The sequence below is a fragment of the Lytechinus variegatus genome, chromosome 3 (genome assembly GCF_018143015.1).
Source record: "Lytechinus variegatus isolate NC3 chromosome 3, Lvar_3.0, whole genome shotgun sequence".
NCBI classification, from domain to species: Eukaryota; Metazoa; Echinodermata; class Echinoidea; order Temnopleuroida; family Toxopneustidae; genus Lytechinus; species Lytechinus variegatus.
In genome coordinates, this window is record NC_054742.1 from 59312072 (window position 1) to 59327545 (window position 15474).

Genomic DNA, 15474 nt, shown 5'->3' on the forward strand with positions numbered 1-15474 from the left:
GAATTCATCTTTCTCATGGTCTTGTGCTCAGGCTAAAGATTTCAACCCAGAAACTGATAAGCCTTGGCCACAAAAATGAGTAATATACCTATATTTTGACTTTGACAAGATCCATGGCCATTTTTGGTATGCAATTCATGATTCTGGTCATCTTGATTTGAATTCACTGAAGCATTTCATGAAACAGATAGTGTTTTTCACAGGTTTTTGTAAGCAACTTTATCTGTTGTTTAGATGAAAAGTTTTCAGGTTTTGTGAAATAAAATTCTTCCTATCAATTTATCTACGTATTGCCTTGTTGATGCTAAACACTTCAATCTATAAGCAAACTTTTTCGAGAATTTCTCATCATTACAGCACACTTGTACAGAAAATGTAATAAAAGAATATTAACAAAAACTATAAATCTGATTGCATTCACTTGTCTTTATTTCGAGCATATAATAAGATCATCCTTAAAAATACAGATTCTATTAAATCTGACTGAAATAGAGTAGTATGATGATCTCATTTTTCTTTGATCAAACTGTCCATTATACCGATTCTTAAAATGGAATAGTAAAACAGTATAAAAGGATGATGGAATGAGCAAAATGGTTCAAAACATAGAAATTCTGCAATTAATCTTCAGTTTTTAGTTTTCTTGCTCAAGATTAGCAAAAAAAGATAATACTTGTACCTGTAATAATATTACAATAGATCCACACTGCAAAGTGGTAGCCCAAGCTAAAACCAGGGTAATACTAGCATCCATTTCTAGCTGAAGAAAACACCTCAGCTGTGATCTGACCCTCTGATCAAAGTGCAAGATCACAACCACTAGTCCACAGTCCTTCAATGTCGGGGCCTGGGAATAATTTTTAATAACAGGGGAGCATATGTAAATTTGAAAAGCCCCCCCCCCCCAAAAAAAAAGGTTTCACTACACAAAATGGAGGTCATTTTTGGTCCAGAGAAATTTGACAAGCCAAAAAAAAAAGGTTTCACTATAAAATGGAGGTCATTAGTCACGGAAAATTTGACGAGAAAAAAAAAAGGGTTTCACTAAAAAACTTATGTCTTTTTGGTTATCTTTCGCCATTTTGCCACACCTGCCAAAATTCCAGAGGGGGGAGGGCTGCCTATGGAAAATAACACACACAGCACCCCCTAGGATAATCTTGGGGTGCTTCATTGCTTCCCAGGGCCATGTTCAATTTTTACATCTCCGATCAAATAAGATTTTTGCTTTGCTTTATAAAGCTAGTATGAAAGATTTCTGAGTAAAAGAATCAATTTGGCCTCAATTGCAATTAAATAACACTTTTTTTGCCATGCATTCTATAGATTAGATTATAATTTCATGCATTTTTTCTACAGTATAAAACAATGTATATATATCTCTTTTAGATTTGATTTGTATATAATGGTGACATTTACAACATTTTACAACACAAATTTAAATACATGATACAATTTTTCTTCATTAGTGCTTACTTCAGTTCTAAAAAAATCTTAATGAATATTTGTTATAGAACAAACACATTATAAAAAAAATTAACAGTAAACTTGAAGGCTTATTGACTGCATACAGTCAAAACTTATGTCTCTGCCTTCGCCAGAACAATATGATATTACCTTCAATTTTTCTATTTACCTCCATGACATTACCCAACTTAAAATATTCAAACATTAACCCCTGTGACCTTCGACCTTGTGACCCCTAAATCTATTCAGATCAAATTCACTCCCACATGCATAAATGAACTAAATTTGAAGTTGAGCCGAAACCTTGAATGGTTTATTAGTTGTCGCGAGAACAGAAATGGAACGGACGGACAGACAACCCCAAAACATATTGCCTAGAACACCTGAGTGGGGCAAAGGCATACAAAGGAATGTTATTTTCACAAATTATTCGCATAAAGAAAAGACATGACATTGACATAAGTATTGTAAACTACCAAGCATAGATCTGAATTGAATAATGTCTGTTCATGAGGTACAATTTAGGTGCACTTAAATTCTCAAGGCATGAATGATTGAATATTTTTTTTCTTTCCTAGCATAAAATGATAACTTATTTCATCAGTCATATAGCATCTACAGAGAAAAGGTGAAATCAAGCATAATATATCAAGTTTTCTTCCAACGAAAGGTAAAATATCAAGAAATAAATGCAATCACAACAATACAACGTATTGGTTAAAGCATTGCTGGGATCTGTTTTTAACACAAAATACAGTGGTTTCACCTTTTACCAAGTAATGGTAATACAATAATGTGTAATTATCTGGAGAGAAAATAGCACAATATCATTAACTCTGAATGATTCTGTGTGAACTTCTTTTCAATTTTATTACAGAGTATCTATTATTCCTTTTTGAGGGAGTGAATTCCCTATCACACATCAAAATCTTAATATAATTATAGTAAAAATAACTATAATATTCAACTTTCGTATAGTGCTTAATGATGTAATGCCATCATGAAGCACTCTATTTTCGAGTTGGTATGTTAGGTGCCTAGAAGCAGGGCCCATAACACAAAGATTAACAATCAACTATCCGCTTCATGTTCACAATTAATTGTACATTACTGTCGATGCAATCAATCGTTTAAAATGGTAAAGATGATTGCTAAGCTTTGGTTTACAGCCACAGATGTTAAGTTGCCTAGCTGGCCATGATGGCAGGGAGGTTGGAGCTCGGTGGTGCTTGGATAGCTAAGGAGAAAAAGAAATATAAAATGGTGGTGTAAGTGATCAGCACTTCAAATATTTCAATTAATAATCAATACCATTCTTGTTTTTCTCCACTTATGTCGTTTTGTCCATGTTTTGAACATTATTTATTTGCAACCTGTTCATTATTATTATTGCTGACTTTTTTAATAATAATCCTATATCTATTCTTGGTGTTGCATGTAATAGTGTGTGGTAATTTTTTTACAGAGGGCTAATATGGAGAGAGAAAGATTGAATCATAAAGACCTTTACTGTAAGGTAAAGGGTTTCTTGTGCAGATAACCTTTCATGTGGAAGCTCTGTTTGCAAAATAATTTAATGCCAAGAGGTACATTATCTGATACACATTTACAAGATGTCTTATCAAAATGCCATATAATAAATCATTGATAGCAAATGATTTTTACCTGGTGTGTTGTTCATTGCTGGTGCAGGTAAGGCTGGTCTCTCTTGAGGGGCACCCTCTATGGCTTCTGATAAATATAAGTAAATACAAACATGATTAGAACGTTATCGAGAGTTCTCGTACTACGAGAGAATGTATGTTGCTCTATCTCGCAACAGACCTTGCAAGTAACTTGCAACACATTCCTTGTTTGTGTTCTATCTACAGGTAATCATAATCACCTAATCTACAAGCAGTTGGTCTATTTCTCACATAGTCTAATACCCATGGGCTAAACCCATTGGTCCAATTCCCACTTGGTCTAATTCTCATTTTGTTGGTCTAATTCCACTTAGTCCACTAAATATTCTTTATGTTAAGTTGATTAGTGTACACCCAGTTCGTCTACTAACCATTTGGTCTAATTGCCATGAAGTCCATTTACCATTTTGTCTCATTTCTAGTTAGGCTATACTCATTTAGTCCTATAACAACTTGATCACGCATTCTTCTCCTCCTTATCATCATCATCATCATCATCAACACCACCACCACCACCATCATCAACACCAGCACCACCACCATCATCATCATCACCATCACCATCATCATCATCAGCATCATCATCATTAAAAAGAATCAAGATCTCTTTTTAGTAAATCCATGATTTTATTTCTACTCACTGTTTTCTCTCTCTTCCTTCTCCTCCTTCTCTTCCTGTTCCTCTGCAGCTGTCTTATCCGCTCTGAAGAAGATCCTTGCACTGCTAAGACTGTAGTACAGTAAATCAAACTCCTACAAACAAAAATGATAATAATCATTAAAGCCCATTTCAATCTAATATAATCTGATTTTAACCCAAAATGTGTTCAACTATTCCAATTCATTACTAGATTACATGAATGTGTTAACAATTTTAGGATACAATCTCCGTGGGTAGCAGTCTCGAATCAAAGTGCTAAAATTTGTAAGATACATGTAAAAGTTCAAAGAGGTACATTTTGAAAGCAAAATTTAAAAAAGCCGGCACTATATAAACTAAAATTTAAATTTTCACAAAGAATTAATGGGTTTCCTGATATTACGTGGTCTTAGTCTTTCTTACCCTTTGGTATGTATCCAATCTCTTGATAGTGAGTTGTGCTGTGTTCTGTAACTTCTCATCTCCTCCCATCTGTTTCCTTACTGCTTCCTAACCAACGATAATTCAAAAAGAAAATAATAATTGTAAGCTACCACATTTAAACGGGTCATGTTGTCCAGTGGTTAGAGCATTGTACTCATAATTGCAAGGTTGTGAGTTCGAATCCCCACTCTGCCATTGTCTCCACTTTGATGAAAAGGCCCGAGAGTATTCTGTGGTCTAGAAGGTCAGTCACTGTGACTGATTAACCTAGATGTAATTGGTTATATACCAGCTTGGCATTTATAAGCAAAAGGCTGTCCTGCCAAGTTCCTATGAGAGTTACCATAAACAGCAACAGAAACATTTCCTGACCAATATAACACATAGTACAGGCTCATTATTTTTTTATTATTTTTTTTATTCCAGACAGTAAATCATTACATACCATTAAAGTGCATCTAAAGACCTATTTGTTCAAACTTTAGTGCTTTCAAAAACTAAACCGAGATTCATAAGAAATGAAATGGTTTTAGTATTCATGAATTTTAGTACACATCTATTCTAAATCTTGATTGGTCTGACTGACTTCCTGTTAAAGGCTGTTGCCCTTAATTGCTAGAGCTCCTGTTAGTAATGAGTCGACTGCGCTTGTCGGTGAATGGGGCAGTGAGCAGGAGGGCACCATCCCCCCCATCAGGAGTGATGCAATGATGTATTTGAGTATAGAAATTGATTGTTATATTGTGTGGGATGGTTTACCTTATCTTTGTTGTATTTGAACTTGACCGAGTGGAACCAGTGAAGGGAATCAAACTCCTGGTACTGATCCAACAGCTTCAGGATGTATGCCACACCTACAAATAAACCAATCAATCATTTCAAAACAAATTGTCAATCAAATTTGGTCGCTTGGTTAAATAACCTGCAGTAAAGGAGCCAATGAATAATGAGACTTCAACAGAGTTTAAAGAAGCAGATGCCTAGCAATAGAGTTTGGAAGCACTTGTTGGGAAGGCTCCCCGGGGAGTGGGGAAGGTGCATACGTCAAGCCTGGATCCAATGACAGGGATTACAAGATCAGAGACGTCATATGCTGTATGAAGTGCTATACAAAACTGGAATATTATCACTGCTCGCATTCATATGATTAGAATGTTAGATGTAAAGTTTACATAATTGACATTTTACCAATTCATTAGATGGGCTTTCAGAAATAGGATAAATCTATACTTCTTGATAAAATGATTTTTTTAAAATAAACTATATAACCCAAAAATGAATATGTATATAATTAGCAATCCCTTGATTAACATGTTCAATGTCAATGTGAAAACGACCCCTGAAGTCATCACTGCTATGACTCTTATACCTACCCATGGCAAATCCATCGTCTGTGAAAGCTGCTCCAATCTTGTTCTTCTTATTCAACTTCTCCTTGGCACTCACAGAGTACTCTACAAAGTTGAGTGTCTGTAATATGACAAAACAGGGAAATATGAACTTGGTAATGTATTATAGGCTTTATAAATACCAATAAAAAGACCTAGGTGTTACCAACAACTTTACATATGAGTGATGCCTTATCCTTGTGCTAAATGGCTTAAATATACCTCTATTTTTGTTCCTTCCCATGAGTGGATATTTTTTATAATGGAATTATGTTGTTTAGTCTAGAGAAAGTTTCATGAGTTAAACTGCAACAAAAAGTTTTTACACATCCATTACAATCATGTCGCAGTCACAACAATGAAATACACAGAGCGTTTCATCAACATTTTAGTCTGACAAGTTGTCAGATCAGACAACTTTTCTTGATTTTGATTGGCTCAGAAGCACAGTTCCTATGGTTACTGTCAGATAGAACAGGACTTGTCGGATAAATCATCAAACAAGTCCTTTCATGAAATGCTCTCCAGATCAATAAACACAATGGCCCGTATTCTGAAGTCAGGTTTAACTTAACCCTATCTAGGCCGGGGTATTTTGGGAGTTCCTATGGCCGGGGGGCCGTCCTCCCAGGCCCCCCCTAAGATCTCGGCCGTCGATCGCGCGATCGCGCCGAAAATTGGCACGCGGGTTGTCTGGGACATAATCTACAAGATTGTATAGTAATTTATTTCATGCGAATCGCTATTAAGTGATTATGCTAATTTATGCGTAATTAGTATGCGAAATCATACTTTTTCCTCTAACTCCCTAAATAAAGCTCCAAATGTACTAATTTTTGGTATAGAAACTCTTTGTGGTGTCCTTAGCAAGAATACATGAAAAGAATTGTGATATCAAATCATTTTCTTATGTATTATATTGTTTTTTGCAATTTCTTATGTATTTCTTTGTTTTTTTGACCTTTGGTTTTCATTGTTTTTTCAATGAAATTTGTTGGGGACTCTTCTGTGATCATAAAAATCATAACATGAATAAATTTAGACTAGCAAAACTAAAAATAATCATACATTTATGAAGTTTGGTTGAAAACACAATTTGCATTGACTTTGTACACGAAATCACGTTTTTGAGCAATTTTCGGTCTGACATGCACTTACATAATGTTGCGTAATTCCAGAACCACGTACCCGGGTGACGCGAAATTGGTCTCAAAAGTTGCGCAAGACTTGAAAGTAAAAACTCAGCAAGCGGCGTGGTCAAAAATATCGCACGGCGAAAAATACCGCGCGATTCGTTGAGGGGGGCCTCCGAGGCCCCCCCCCCCGGCCTAGATAGGGTTAAACCACGGTCTAACTCTTTACTAAAATTATGGGGAGCCATAAGTAAAAAAAAATTCTGTTTGTAGTGTATATTTCTTATGTTTACTATTTTGTTTCCTTTGGATTCATAATGAAGGAAAAATACTTAAGGTATCATTCCCAGACAATCATGAACAATTTTGGTGTCATATGAGTTAACATATTGAACGTGAACTGGAATTTGTGCTCCAATTGGCTTACTCTAGTTTAATTTAAACCCGATTTCAGAATACGGGCCTATTGCATCATCTTCAATGGCATACTATCGGTCAGTTTGGAGTCAGTTTTATTGAGAGATGATTTTTTTTTCTCTTTTTTTTATACTCACCAAAGCAGGTAGGATGGTGTAGAAGTTTCTGAGATGCATATTCTTAGGGTTCCTGAACTCCGGTGAGAACACATCCACCAACATCTGCAATCAATCAAAGAAATCAAACAATAGTTTCTCAATGATTTATTTTTTTTAAATACACAGTGCATTCTACTAAAAAAGGAAACTTATTTTTAGGGACATATATCAATATCGTTTGGTTTCAATTTCGACAGTCATAGAATGTGTGGAGTACTATAGGACCAAGTACTCTTGTGGGTCGGTCATGCCTGGTGGATTAAAAATTACAAATGATTCACGCTTGAATCGGCATTCAGTCATTTACAGATTTAGTGAAAGAAACATCACAAAGAACAAAAAAAATTTTGATGAGCCATCCATTTAGGACACTAGGTAGAACAATCCTAAATAAATCTTGACCAATTTTTCTTTGTAATCTGATTTTGATATTGAAAATTCAGACTCTTTCTCATCAATATGTAAACTTTTCATGTCAGATTAGGTATTAGAATAAAGAGGACAAACTAAACTTTATGATGATTTACACAAAATATCATACATGCAAAACAAATAATCAAGAATCTTGGTTTGTATCTAAACATGTAGGATGGGGCCCAGATGTACTTATGACATCACATATTAACGTAAAGGCCTATCATACCTTGAAATACTCTGTTCCCTCAGCAAAGTTCTTTGTCAGGTTTCCGATGACATTGTCAAGGTTACTAAACATAAACAAAAGACAATACCATCAAGCAATAAACCTCAGTGAATCATTATCTCAGTAGTGTCAAAGTTAATTCAATAATGAACATTGAACAAAACGAATGAAAATATATCGTCATAGCTATTCAATCAAATGTGACAGTAGACAAACAACAAGACTTTTCCAAAGACCAAGGCTCTGATTTGATCAGCAACCCTACAATAATAGTTTTAACATGTCAATATATCCTCTACTGGAAATAAAAATACAGGTATGATGTGATATTTACTTTCTCAGATTGGAAATCAAAGGAATGAATATTGTTTTTATTTCTATATAAGGATGCTTTTTTAATCAATATTGAATAGTACAATGTTCTCTTGGTCCGTATCTTCTACAATACAAATCATTTCTATTAAACAGATACAACTAATATATCATGAAGCTGGAATGTGGGACTGTAAGAAGGGGTAAAGAATATCGCAATTAAACCTACCTTGCAGCTTGTGTGACTTCACTGGAGAGCTTTTCTTCCCCAACCAGCTCTTCAAAGCTCACAATGTCCTCTAGGTCTGGTACAAACCTAATAAAATAATAACGATAAATAAAATAATAACTGATCGACATTGGAGATTTTGGATGAATGCTGAGAATTAATAATGTTACAAAAAAGAAGAAACTTCAGTTTAGACATTAAAAAGTCTCTAATAATGAGAGATTTCAAAGATCAAAAGGTAAATTATTCCAAAGAGAATGTCTATTTCTATTCCAAACCATTCCAAGCTTTCCATGCAAAATCTCCCAACACCTACTGTCAACACTGAACTTAAAATTACCTAGTGACATCAGGACCAACACTAGCCTCATTTTCAAGTTCAGTGCTGTGGCTGGTATAAAAATCTTTCCATACTAACACCAGGTGCCAACACTGAACTTTCCAACACTATCACCATAAGTAAACACCATGCCTGACATTGCCCACTGAATATAATATGTAAACATACCTGATAGCATTGCTGCAGCATCTTAGCCCTCCTGATCTGATCATTCGGATGTATCCCATTGCATTACCTGGAAAGAATCAATCATAACTTCAGCATTAAGTCTAATCACTTGTAAGATTCACTTTTTATTTTCCAGCTACAGATTTACTAGTTGCTCATTCACAGACTATCATAAATTATTAAATTTCAGACCAAGGACAACAATTGGGCATATCACACTTGTTACTCATTGGAAGTATTATTTTGGTTCTAGCACCACCCAAAATCCATCTTCTTACTACACACAATTGATGCAGAAGGAAAATTTCAAAAGAAGATAATATGTAAAGTTTATGTAGCGGTTAATACAATGTTTCTAAATGCTGCATACTATTACACTGGCAGTAGCATGGCTAACCTGATTAGGCACTCAGGCATTTCAAGGAATCCTTCCTGCCAGGCACCTATATACTTCACATGGGTGGAGAGTGGTAAATGTAAAGAAATTTCTATCACATATCAAAATGAAAAGAGAGGAAACGGAGAAGATAGAATAAAATAACCTTTCACTCAACATCAATATCAAACACATGTTACAGTCACACCAATGAAAATGACTCCAGACCGATCAAAGCTATAACATTATTTATAATGGCATATCATTGGTCATTTTGTGGTTTGTCTGTTGGAGTGTGACTGGGGCATTATTATCGAGAATAGACTCACCAATCTGACTGAGAAGGTTCCTGAACTGATCAAGATAGCTGTCGCCCTCTGGTGTCAGACCGAGTTTCCTGATGCCCTTGTTGAACTTGTCCGCACGATCAAACGGGTACATCTGATTCATCTCCTGCTTGTTCTCTCTGAAGTATCTCAAGTCCTGCAAACATGATTGATGACAAGTAAATAAACAAGTGAACATATTTTCCCCTTATCATTTTCTGTTAAGTACAATCTTCTTTATTGGGTACAGTCACACTAGTGTTGAGATTGCAATCACAAGACATTAAGTGCAGTGGGATAACTTTATTACTCATTCAGTATCATTTGATTTCATTGAGTTGCTATAAATTCATTTCTGGTTATATTTGTTGTTGTTTTTCTTCAGACTAGGTATTTACCTGGTTCTAGATTATTTGAATGTTATATTCTGTATTTTTCAAAAAACATTTTCCAATTTACTATTACTTGTATGATTTTGAATGAGTCACTACAAATTCATTTCTGGTTATATTTGTTGTTGTTTTTTCTTCAGACTAGGTATTTACCTAGTTCTAGATAATTTGAATATTATATTATGTATTTTTTAAAACATTTTCCAATGTACTATTACTTGTATGATTTTGAACTGAATGATTTTAATACATACTCTTACAAAACAAAGAAACATAACAGTAACAGGTGGAACTCCTCTGGAAGTCTTACCTGCATCTTAGATGACTATTCACCAAAATCTCCATTCATATAACAAAATACAAAGTTAATTGAAATATGGTTGAGTCACAATTTATTTTATCATTTTTTTCTAGAAAGACCCTTGAGTACAACATTATGGATACTCTACAAACCTTGATGAGCTTTGACTTGATGTGTTCATCATACATGAACTGAGAGAAGATGAAGAACTTCTTGCGCAGGAACTGATAGGTGAAGTTGACGGTGGTATTCATGATCCCTGTCCCGTGGGTTCGGATTGAGTTGGCAATGTGACGGATGTTGATGGTGTTCAGATGCTTATTATTGCTGGATCGTTCAACAAAGATCTAATCATACAAGGAAATAGAAATACATAGTCCTACTGATTACTCGGCAACTAATGTGTTTCATGAGCCACAGAAATTCATTATCATGTGAGGCACCCCCCACAAAAAAAGAACATCACAAAATAATAATGTAGCTTCTAAGATATTAAAAGAAAAATATGTTACCTGATTGTTGACATTGTAGAGATACTTTGACACAAATATATGTATATTCCTCATGATCTCCAACACATCAAGACCCTGCACAGAACCAAAAAATATGGACAATAGATGGGCATTTCAAGGATGTAAAGGTGAAAAATGTAAATATTCAGCAATACTGTTCTTTATGCCCCCCCCCACGGTTGACAAAATCAAAATCAGCTATGCTTTGAGCTGTTGTTTAAACAGTGGTTAAACAAATAACTGAAAAATTAATTCTGCTTTTGATGTGACAAGTCGCATATGTTTGCATTGAATATATCTATTTCAAATACATCTTTCAAGCTTCAAGGAGTTCAGTTGTAACTGTAATTCATGAATTTACTTACTTGTTCTAGTGTCTGTGTAGGTAGGTGGGCCTCTGTCATCTGCAGACCGTATTTCTGTGATGCCAAGTTGCGCATCTCAGCATAGGTTTTCCAGTCATGAAGTGCCACGGTGGTTAGATTGTAGAAGGTCTTGTCCAGGTAGTGTGTTACATAGGCTACGTATAGAAGAATAGAAAACAGTGTTTATTCATTTCAGATATTGAAAGATTGAAAGAATGGTTCCCTCATATCTGCTCCTCGACAACTGCTCCAATTTAAAAGATACACATTTAGCAAAATAAGTTTCAAACCTTACCATAACCTCAATCCTAATCCTAAAATCTAATTCTGAACCAAAAACCCTATCACAACCCTTTTCCTCACCTTATATCTTCAGATAACTTAGCAAAGGAGCAATTTTCGTAAGAGGAAATGTCACTTTACCAAAATAATAACTGAGTCAAACCAAGAAATTCTAATTTGAATAACCTATCTTCTTTTGTATGATCAGTGCCCTGGAACAAAAGAAACCAGCAATTGTACAATTGATCATAACTGTTAAATGTGATATATCTTTGATACATCTATTGAATCCATTAAGGTATTCTTACCTTTGATATCAATGAAGTAGTTGAAGAACCTGATAGGTTTCATCTTGAGGAAGTGTGATATGTCCTTGAGAGTGACCTTGAAAGGATTCCTGTCATCCAGTTGAAGATGGTTGTGTATTGAGAGACGAAGGTCAGTCTCAACAGCACGGCACAGTGGTTCAAGCAGATGCTGAATGGAGGAATAAATGCAATAATTACATCATATGAAAATAATGAAAATAAGATTTAAAAATCATTTAGCATGATTAAATCCTAAAATCAAGCCTTTTGCAATACAGTGACAACAGATTAACCTAGAAGTGATAGAGGTGTTTAGGTCAATATAGTGGATATAAAAAAATAATAATTATTATTATAATTATTATTACCCTGGCTATGGGCGTCTTGCCTATAGGCTTTGTAGCATTGGAGGAATTTCTCTTACTGGGTACCCATTCACCTCACCTAAGTTGAGTGCAGCACAATGTGGGTAAATTTCTTGCGGAAGGAAAACAAGCCATGGCTGGGAATCGAACCAATGTCCCTCAGACTGAAAGACAAGGGTCATAACCACTAGACCACAATGCCCCTTGATCTCCCTGAACTATAGATCCCAAGGTATTAGGTTCGCCGCAGCACAGGTCCTTTGGAATAACATTGGTCTACATTTGCCACACTTTGCTTGGTGAGGAAAATGGGTAACTGGCAGGAAATAATTCCTTGAAATGCTGAAGCGTCTTTTTGGCTGCTCTGCTAAAGTCTGGGTTTATACTATCATGGGGCGCATGGAGTGTTATATCTAACAGACATGAGAGCTATAGAACACAATATCATTATCACCAAGTAAAGAAAGGCATCGATTAACATCAAAGACAATAAAAAGATAACTTGGTTTTCTTGTCCCAAAATTATTTTTCAAAACAAAAGGAAAGACTTATTGTAGCTTGTTTGTTTAGAAGAAGCTAGCACCATGAGCATCTTTGGACAGTGTTTACGTTCTACACAACTACACCATTATTACTTCTGATATTTCTTCACATTAGCAAACCTACCTCTTTTAGTTGTCCATTGATTTCCCTATCAAAGCAATCCAATAGCACTTCAGTAGTATCTAGATGTCTCGTCTGCTTCATGGGTGCTACACAGTCTGCTAAGGCACCCATCATGTACTATTAGAGAGAAGGGAGGAAAGTGTGTCTATATTAATGACAAAACTTAACAAATATCAGTGCTACACAAGAGCATAACTTAGAAATATTCCATCTAACAGTACATCAGTAACCATTTATCACCAAGGATTAAATGAAATCAAAACTCATGCCCCCATCCCACATTTTCAATATATTTTGTTGGAGGCATAGAAATCTCCATCATCAGCAAAGAGATAAGGGCCATGTAACATAAACAGAAAATTAAAGCAAACGTTTATAATTGATTGTAAATTTTTGTACATGGTTTTCCATAAACTACAATTATACTTAATTGTACAAATGACTATTTCATTGCATGGCTAGCAATAGGCTGGTAGGGTGCATATGTACTGCGAATGTAATTTCCTGTGTAACTGGCATAAGGGTATTAGCTCCAGCTGTACTTATTCAAAATGAGCAATTTACACAAATGTTAACACCCTTCTGCCAACCCAGCAGGAATGGAAATCGACAAATGCGTAAATCCTAATGCACTTTATGCTATCCGGGCAATAATTTGTATCTTTCATTGAAGGTATTTAATATTTACATGTAACCTGTGAGCATCCACTGCATTCTCAAACCTATCAGCCAGGTATAGAGGGAAGACTACTCGATGCCAGTAGAGAAAGCTACAATTACACGCCTCTCTCAATCTGAAAAACAAACAAATCAATAGAGATACATATTGAATCAGCACATTTATTGATAAACAGACAGATTATTGAAAAATCCCCCAAAGGAAGCTAAAATTACAAACTTCTCTCGATCTGCACAATAAAACCAACCAAATCGAAATAGAGATACATGTTGTTTGGCACACTGATTATTTGAGGATGTGGTTTATGGTACACCATGTGGCGAGACTTATAAGGACATAGAAAAGTGGATAGATGTAAAAGTGAAAGTCTAGATAAAAATTCTGAAAATAATCTAGAATAATGTAATCCTAAACGAAAAAAGTGTTTTCTCTGGACAGAAATATGTTGAAAAATTCTGAATTCAGACTTAAGTCTGAAAAGTGGCATTCCTGGAGATGAAGAAAGGCTGGCTTGAGTCCACGAGTGGAGTTAAAGAGCAGGAGAGATTATTGGATGAAACATTCCACCTCCAGAAATTTTTTTTTTAAATAAAGTAAAAGAAAGTGAAAATGGAAAAATGGAAGGAAAAAAGGTAGGAAGAAAGAAAGAAAAAATAAGGAAAGAAAGTAATGAAGAAAAAAGAAAGAGAAAAATCTCACGTCCTTTGGTAAAGCGATTATTTAAATTTGTCACACTTCAATAAATGGGTGACTAATCGGAAGGAATTCCCAAGCACCCGATCATGGCGGCTGTGCAAAAGTTGAGTATAATTTATGCATCGCTTATAAACATCTTATTAAGCACTACACAAATGCAGAATATTATTCTTATTACTAGTATTAAAAGATTGACAGAAAGAGAGAGAGAATAAAGAAAGAATTTTGCGACCATACATATATTTAACCATTCTTACAGAAAAAGAATAAGGGACGAAGAGAAATACTACCTTGTTCTGAGGTCACTTATTGCAGCAAGCTTGTTCATTAAACTCTTGAAAGACACAAGCTCATCTTCTTTGAAACATTTCTGTGAAAAAAAATAACATTCAATCACTTTATAACTCATACCTTCAATCACTTTATGTCTCATCAGCATATTTTATCTTCTGGGAAGGGCACTATTCCAATTTATCATTATTATTATTGTTATAATAAGACTATCTGAAAATCATTTTGTACACCAGTTCATAGTTTAAACTGAAATAATGAATGTCTTACTTGTATTTATTTCTTTTATACTAAAATAATGCCAATGTACGTGGGGTAATTGATTACAATTCTCTGATCGAGAGCACTATGAAAGTATTCCAATATGAGACTCACCATTTGAGTGCCTACAGCAAGGGCAAGATTGGCAATCAATCTTCTCTCTTTGGTTGCTGTCAGAAATAAAATAAATAATCAAAGTGATCAGAATAATAATATGCACATTATAATGAAAATATAGTAATGCTACATGATGAAAATTATGCACAATCAATATGCAACATTATTACCTAGAAAATGAAGTTCATTTGTATACTTCGAAATTAAGTTAAACTCAAGACTGATTTTAATTGTATTAGAGTAATTGACAGAGGTGCAATTACTTTAAGTGCATCTTCACCCTCCCAGTTCACCTTCGGCCCTGTATTATGGAGCAGGGAGTGAAAAGCTGAGAGTGAATATAGGGCATTTTCAATGTCATATTATTGTGGCAAAATGTTTGTCAAGATTTCAAACAATATCTCAAGTTTCTGCAATCATTTTTTTTTCCAAATATTTTCAATGAGCAAAAACAATGGGATCAAACTATTTTATAATGGGGGTGCTATGCCTGTAAGTCAATGTCACTCACAT

General features: G+C 34.9%; 1 protein-coding gene across 1 annotated transcript in view; it reads right to left on the reverse strand.

The window, feature by feature from the left end:
- Window positions 1-98: 98 nt before the first annotated feature.
- The window catches only part of LOC121411512 (WASH complex subunit 4-like), a 43342-nt gene continuing 27966 nt past the window's right edge, over window positions 99-15474 (reverse strand). Inside the window, exons 18-36 of the mRNA XM_041604277.1 lie at window positions 14959-15014; window positions 14583-14662; window positions 13606-13711; window positions 12918-13034; window positions 11887-12055; window positions 11297-11451; window positions 10932-11006; window positions 10572-10766; window positions 9730-9883; window positions 9025-9091; window positions 8517-8603; window positions 7976-8039; window positions 7312-7395; window positions 5610-5706; window positions 4996-5090; window positions 4216-4302; window positions 3794-3905; window positions 3133-3198; window positions 99-2704 (exon numbers count right to left, since the gene is read on the reverse strand). Coding sequence (XP_041460211.1) covers window positions 2655-2704; window positions 3133-3198; window positions 3794-3905; window positions 4216-4302; window positions 4996-5090; window positions 5610-5706; window positions 7312-7395; window positions 7976-8039; window positions 8517-8603; window positions 9025-9091; window positions 9730-9883; window positions 10572-10766; window positions 10932-11006; window positions 11297-11451; window positions 11887-12055; window positions 12918-13034; window positions 13606-13711; window positions 14583-14662; window positions 14959-15014 — 1916 coding nt within the window. The 3' untranslated portion in view covers window positions 99-2654. The remainder of the gene's footprint in view (window positions 2705-3132; window positions 3199-3793; window positions 3906-4215; window positions 4303-4995; window positions 5091-5609; window positions 5707-7311; window positions 7396-7975; window positions 8040-8516; window positions 8604-9024; window positions 9092-9729; window positions 9884-10571; window positions 10767-10931; window positions 11007-11296; window positions 11452-11886; window positions 12056-12917; window positions 13035-13605; window positions 13712-14582; window positions 14663-14958; window positions 15015-15474) is intronic.